General features: G+C 37.2%; 1 protein-coding gene across 1 annotated transcript; it reads right to left on the minus strand.

Annotated features, from left to right (window-relative positions):
• Positions 1-709: 709 nt before the first annotated feature.
• On the minus strand, positions 710-6,637 carry hnf4a (hepatocyte nuclear factor 4, alpha). The gene is made up of 10 exons (XM_051097255.1): positions 6,436-6,637; positions 4,797-4,971; positions 4,573-4,667; positions 4,004-4,110; positions 2,976-3,131; positions 2,454-2,541; positions 2,210-2,362; positions 1,889-2,125; positions 1,458-1,580; positions 710-1,129 (listed from the first exon to the last, which is right to left on the minus strand). Exons 1-10 carry the CDS (start codon positions 6,548-6,550, stop codon positions 987-989), a joined length of 1,392 nt encoding a protein of 463 aa, XP_050953212.1. The 5' UTR covers positions 6,551-6,637; the 3' UTR covers positions 710-986.
• Between the last annotated feature and the right edge of the window lie 328 nt (positions 6,638-6,965).

Genomic DNA, 6,965 nt, shown 5'->3' on the forward strand with positions numbered 1-6,965 from the left:
ATTTGTTCAGACCACCTTCACTGAAATTATGGTGGATGCTGTTTAAAAAGTTACGTTATTATATAGCAGCTTGTGTGGCCTAAAGATAAGATTCAAAAGATAACTAAAGTATAGAGATATGAATGGAAAAAACAACAGCACACTTTTATGTAAAAATATAGCCTTGACATTTAATATCAATTCACATTGCAAGTTTGAAATTACCCTTCTCCCTGAAGGCAGTAATTGTAAATTGGCAGTAAATGACCAATATGTAAAACTATAAATGAGTGTGACATTCTCTTACTGTATGCATACATACACATCACTATCTAGTTACAGTTAAGGGGTTGAACAGGAGACATTTTTTAAAAAATTGTATCCTAAAATCATGACTTAGAATAGACTAAATCCATTTATGAAAAAAGGAAATCATTATATTTACAATTGAAGTATGGCACATACAGAAAAATAAGAAATGCACATACTCTTAGCATACATAAAATAATTACCAGCATTTTGGTAAATAACAATATTTCCAAGGCACAAAATGTTATGTATTCTATCAGGCTACCGTAAAAGTACTATAAGAGCCAGTAGCAAACTGGTAAAATACTGTACAATAAAACAAACATCTAATCACATTCAGGCCTGCTGTAACATTTATGAAACGCAAACTCTGCTTGAAAGGAGAAGAAAACTTGCATAGCCTTTGTATTACATGGTCCTGTTATTCTGTTGTGACTCCTTGGGTAGTATAAATATGCACCTCTAGTTCGTTCTAAAACATACAAACAGCAAACAAATGAGACGGGATGAACATATATATTTAAAATGTGACTGATGCACATTTTTAAATGCAACTATTTTGGTCTAAAGTTCTTAAAATATGAAAAATATGTCTTTTGCTAAAAACCTTAAATTTAACAGCTAGTGAATATAAATGTCAGTGTTATTCTGTCCAGACGCCTATGAGAATGAATTGTCACACTGTGTTTCTTGTGCACTTAGATGGCCTCTTGTTTAGTGATGGTTGGTTGAGGGATGGAGCTTGGTTGCTTGGGCACTGTGGCTATAACCCCCGGTGCCATTTTGTAATGATCAGAACCTGAGGCCGTCGGGGGAGATGGGATAGGAGTTTCCGGAGTGGCTGTTTGGAAAGAGAGCAAAAAGATACATTAAATCAAGGGTCTACATATGGAACCTTAAATAAACATGCATAGCATGATAACACACAAAATAAAGAAACCATTGGTTGACGTGAAATAAGCACGCTTATGAAATTTCTGAAGGCATTAGGGTAGAAAAGCATTACAGTAGCCTTCTTTGACAAAATAAGCCTGATTAGTTTCTACAATTCTGGCAGGGATTACTCCAACAAGCCTGTTTGTCCCTGATTACCTGGTTTTCTCATTTTAGGACCTATATTTTCTGCTCTATTTTTCATTCACTCAATTCAAGAAGATAGAGTTACTTACACATCTGGCCATTGTGAATTGGAGTGGCCATGTTTGTGGTGACTATGACATTGTTACTGAGGTGTTCTTGGACCAGATGTGGGTGTAGAGAATGATGGGCATGAGGAGCTTCATTAGCTGAACCTGACAGGAAAAGAGATTAGAAAGGTCATTTACAAATCTGAATCAAGTAGGAACTTGTTTTTTCAGTCTATATGATCTGTGTAGAGCGGGCTATTAAGAAACCAGTATGTATTTTATCTCAGTTTTCAAGATTATAAAAAGCTGTTCCTGTTACTCCCAGATGTTTATCATGCATCTTAGATATTCCAGCTACTGACAGCTATCCAAAGTTAAGGGTCATTTACAAACAGTGTTGTGCCACAGTTGTGTGATAACCATGACTTTGCGTTTTTCTACAAAGTTTAATTTCATTAACAGAAATCAATTACCTCCTAGAAGCATCTCTTGTAGCAGGTTGTCTATCTTCGCCATTCCAAACAATTTAACAAACTGGATTTGCTCAATCATTTGCCAGGTGATACTCTGTAGCGTTGGCAGCAGAAGTAGTAGCTCGCCGAAGCGTCCCCGCGAGTCGTATTGCCGATCATTGATGTAGTCTTCCAAACTAACTTGAACTTGATATCGCATCCGTTTGATCTTGCTTGGGTCGCTTAAACCTTTGGCATCTACATGAGTAGAAAAAATCATCACATTAGACCAGTTTGAAAACTCTGCTCTGTTTTGTCTCATTTTTAGGACAATTTATGTACCTGGATCGAAGAATACAATTGCCTTCAAGCAGGCATATTCATTGTCGTCGATCTGGAGATCTTGGAAGGGAAGGACTAATTCATCAAGGATCCTTACAGCCACACGGCACACCTCCAATTCAGGGCAGTTTCGTGGAATTATATGATCATTGCCTGTGAGAAACATGGAAAATTGTGAGGTAAAACATTAGCACTTGAGTTCAGAAGACTGTCATATCCACATTTCCAATGTGCTTTTTTTTACCTAATAGTAAAATGTCCTTATACAGCATAGAGCGTTTAGCAGCCCCTAGTAGGAGATGTTCTCCAGCGTGAGCTCGCAGTAAAGCCACCTGAGACAAATGAACATACATTTATTTAGTTAGAGTCCCCCAAATAGCTGTTTTTTTCACCTAAGATTAAATGAAGAAGTATTTATGGGGGCAAAATCAGGCTGGTCTTCATGCCTGCATGCGCAAATGTGTTTTCACGTGCATGTTTGTGTGAGAAGATGTGGTTTGAGGCGCTCTCACCCACAGCTAAAACACTGATCAGTTATCATGCCTCAGTGCTCAGCATGTTAATGATTCTGAATGTCTCAAGAAAAGATGTAACTTTCAAACCAGCTCATCATATTCTAACCTGAGCCATCTGAATACATTAACCACCCAGACAGAAGATCTCTGAACTTTTTTTCCATCTGGAGACAATTGACACCAATATCTATGAGATCCCTGTATTTATTGTGGGAGTACATTTTCAGCAAAATAAGAGGTGCTTATCTTACCTGATCATCCAGGGGAAGGTCACAGAATGCTGGGATGTATTTCGCCCATTCAACCAGCACCAGCAGCTGCTGTTTCATAGACTCGCACACATCGGTTATAGTGGCTACCTTCTTCGTTCTGATGTCGCCATTCATGATAGGACCAGGTGATGAGATCTGCATAGCATTTGGAATTATTTGGTTATTTTATGATATTATTTATTATGTGTGTATCTCTTAAAGATGATTATATGTGACCCTTGACCACAAAACCAGTCATAAGGGTACATTTTTTAAAATTGAAATCAACTGAATAAATAAGTTTTCCATTTATGTATGATTTGTTAGGATAGGATAATATTTGGCTAAGAAACAACTATTTGAAAATCTGAGGGTACAATTTTTTTTTTTTAAAGTTAAACCTTTAAAGTTGTCCAAATGAAGTTCTTAGCAATGCATATTACTAATAAAAAATTACGTTTTTATATATTTATGGTAGGAAATTTACAAAGTATCTTCATGAAACATAATCTTTACTTAATACTCAGCATAAAAGAAAAATTGATCATTTTGACCCATGCAATGTATTGTTGGCTATTGCTACAAATATACCCGTACTTACGACTGGTTTTGTGGTCCAGGGTCACAAATATGCATACATAAATACTTACACATCTATAGTAATGATTTATATGTATAATAATGTTTGAATATATATTTCTAAGGTGAATTTAGTCATTTCTGTGCCTTTAACTACACCCAGAAATATTGACTGTTTTCAAACAGGTTTCCAAAACAATCTCCCGGTCTACCATTGGTCAAATAGTCACGCCCCAGTCCCACGCCATTGGTTCAGCGTGTTGCTATGTGTTTCCGATGAGCTTGCTCAAACAAACAGAGCAATGTTTTGAAAGGAACAGCGTTCCTTTTTTTCAAAGGAATCCACCTACAGATGCATTAGCTGTAGTCTCTTCAATATTAAAATGGGTTAAGAGAACCTTTTTTACACAATTTAATATTATGATTAATTAGATTTGAATCACATGTACCTGTCTAGAAAGCACATCAGCCTGAATGAGTGCGTTTATGGAGGGTAAGCTGCTGTCTTCATAGCTGGATCTTCTGGTGCTAATCCTGTCTCTTTCATTCTGCACAGCTGAGGATGAGAACAACACTTTTATTCAGCAAATGAACATTAAAATCGTTACAAATACAAGGTTGATTTTAACCAATATAGATGATGTATAGAGTAAAACAGCTCTGAAATATACTCTTTCATTATCAGTAGTAGTGAACCAGGTCTGACAACCAATTGAGATATGAGAGATGAGGGATATTAGCCGACTTTGTGAGAGGGGGGAGTCCTCAAGGTTGCGCTTTTTTATCAGTGTGCAGTTATGATGGCTCTAAACTGTTTGTTCAGCATAAACCAGACATAGACCTCAGTGCATTGTTGAGTGAACATTAACAAAATGTCTCTCGCTAACTCTCTCCGTGCTGTTGCAACATCTCCCATTTGCGCCACCTCATCCCCTAACCTCACAAACAGGGCAGGGGGGTTTAATCTCTGTTTTTTTACTTCTTTAATAGTATTAATTGATGAAATTTGAGCATGTACCTTCCTTCTTCATCCCAGCTCGAAAACATTTCTTTAGTCTGCAATACCGACACTGATTTCTCTTGTCTTTGTCCACAATGCACTGTCTGTTGAATCTGTATGGAAGCATTGGGAAGTAAGAGATTTACTTTGACGTTTGATACACTGGAACGAAACTTGATCTTAAATGTAGAATTCTGGTTATATTTGCATAATTTAGCCAAGGAGGTGTGTTTTATTCTGACCTGCAGGAATACATGTGGTTTTTGCGTACGCTGCGTCTGAAGAACCCCTTGCATCCGTCACAGCTGGAGGCTCCATAGTGCTTTCCTGTGGCACGGTCCCCACAGATGGCACATAGGGTGCCGGCCCCTAAGTGGTTGGCAGCATTCATGTTGGCACTCTCAGCTGGCGAGGAGTCTGAAATCATGGGGGATCATGAATTTAGTGTTTTTAACAATTATTTATATAAGAAATAGGAGCTGCTTAAAATATCAGAGTAAATGTGATGCTGTGAAATGCTTTTTATTTTCTGAATGAGACTGAAATTTCTGGGTTGCAGATTGAATCAGCCAGATTCCAGACCAATCAGAGTTAAAAGAAATTAGGGAAAAGGTCATGGGGTGAAAAATACTCTCAAAAAGACATTTTTACCGCTAAATCAGTCGGCAGTGAATCATCATCATGAACATGCGCTGGAAGGACTGTTTGCTAAGTAATCCAGAAGTGATTAGTACTAAACCTGTACAAAAGCTACAACAAGATCATCTTAGATTATATGAACTCTAGTGATCTTGATGACCTAGTTAAACGAATGTAGCAAAAAATCAAAGTTACACAAACAAGTCAGTTTGATTAAAAAAAAATAAAGATTATGAAGACAGTGATTTGAGTTCATGCTGATGACAGAAATCATCTAAACATGTAATTTTACAAAAGACCTGGAGTTGTTAAATGTTAGTTATTATGTTAGAAGTAATCAAAGATAATTACATTAAAACCCAAGCAATGATCAAAGGCAAAACGTTGTTAAATGGCTCATCAGTGTGAGTGATTATGTGGTGAACATCTAATTGGAAAATAATTTGTGATTTTCTCCTAAAATGTTTAAATATAAATATGTGATTAAAATGTTAAAATGTAAATTATTGCCTAAATTATTTTATAATAAAAATATTAATAATAAATTATTTTATAATAAAAATATTAATAATAAACAACAACAAACACTCTACAATAAATGACAATGTAATGTATGTTTGGGTCACTCAAAAAAATAATAAATTATATATATATATATATATATATATATATATAAATGTCAATCTAACTCAAATGTAAAAAAATGTATTAATCAGGCTATTACTGCTTTACTAAAACTTTAAATATAAGTTTACCATACATATTAGATTACTTTGTCAAGTCGATACCGGTTGGATATCAATTTGTAGCACAAAGCCTAGACATGGGAGACTTAGCTGCGAAACATTTACATGACACCCTCTTTGCTCAGTAATCATTCATCATGGTGTCAAACTTCTCTTGAAATCCTATCCAAAGAAGTCATTTTATCCCAAGCCAACTGTATGAGAACGAGCAAGAGAAGACGCATGAACCTCTTCTCCTTGTAGAGTACCATGTCTGCAGGACAGAGCATGCTGCACTTCTTATATCTTCTCCTGAAACATCCATTTCGTATTGGCTTTTATAATAAGTATTGGGTGTTCTGTGTAAAAGGTTACGAACTTGCCTATTGGCGCTTTACTATAAGCCTATCAACCTTGTTAAACATCTGCCTCCCACACTTGACCATATATTATATACTAGCCTATATAAGTCAGGAAAGGTCTCAAAGTTCACCGCGGGTCTGAGCGGATGACTCACCTGTGCTCATCGCAAGCACTTGCATGTTCTCAAACTCCAGGGTGGTGTAGGCTGGGTCCAAGGCCTCGCTATAGTCTGCCATCTCCATGTCTACTAGTGGTTTGGACAAACGCATTCTCAGCTACCTGATGCTGGGGGGAAAGACTTGTCCTCTCCACAGCGTTTGGACACCCCCTCATAGGCCAAGCCCCTCCTCTCGGAGGGGTAGACACCTCTGAGTGACAGGGGCCATGTCCTCAAGGGCAAAGATGAGGCTTGCTGTGATTGACAGTCTGGGCCTCCTCCCAGGGCACGGCCCCATTCTGAAGTGGGATGGCTCTTATGTTAATCATTAAAGTGCTAAATCAGAGTTGTTGTTTTTTTTCAGAGACGGAGACAAACGAGGGTTTTACTGTCTTATTTTTTGTCTCGTTGCCCTAAATTCATTACTAAAAAAACAGCCAGTCTCAACACTCGGTCTGTGCTTTCTATCTCAGTGTTCCAACAAGGGCTTAAGGGGTCAAGAAAGATGTCATATATTAGACAGTACA

Source organism: Labeo rohita, chromosome 23, assembly GCF_022985175.1.
Source record: "Labeo rohita strain BAU-BD-2019 chromosome 23, IGBB_LRoh.1.0, whole genome shotgun sequence".
NCBI classification, from domain to species: Eukaryota; Metazoa; Chordata; class Actinopteri; order Cypriniformes; family Cyprinidae; genus Labeo; species Labeo rohita.

Excerpts from the sequence above, each read along its gene's own strand:
- hnf4a (XM_051097255.1), bottom strand. The coding sequence starts at position 6,550 with ATGCGTTTGTCCAAACCACTAGTAGACATGGAGATGGCAGACTATAGC. Across the intron at positions 4,972-6,435 it reads AGTGCTTGCGATGAGCACAG|ACTCCTCGCCAGCTGAGAGT; the intron begins GTGAGTCATCCG and ends CCATGATTTCAG. Across the intron at positions 2,542-2,975 it reads ACCTTCCCCTGGATGATCAG|GTGGCTTTACTGCGAGCTCA; the intron begins GTAAGATAAGCA and ends CATTTGTCTCAG.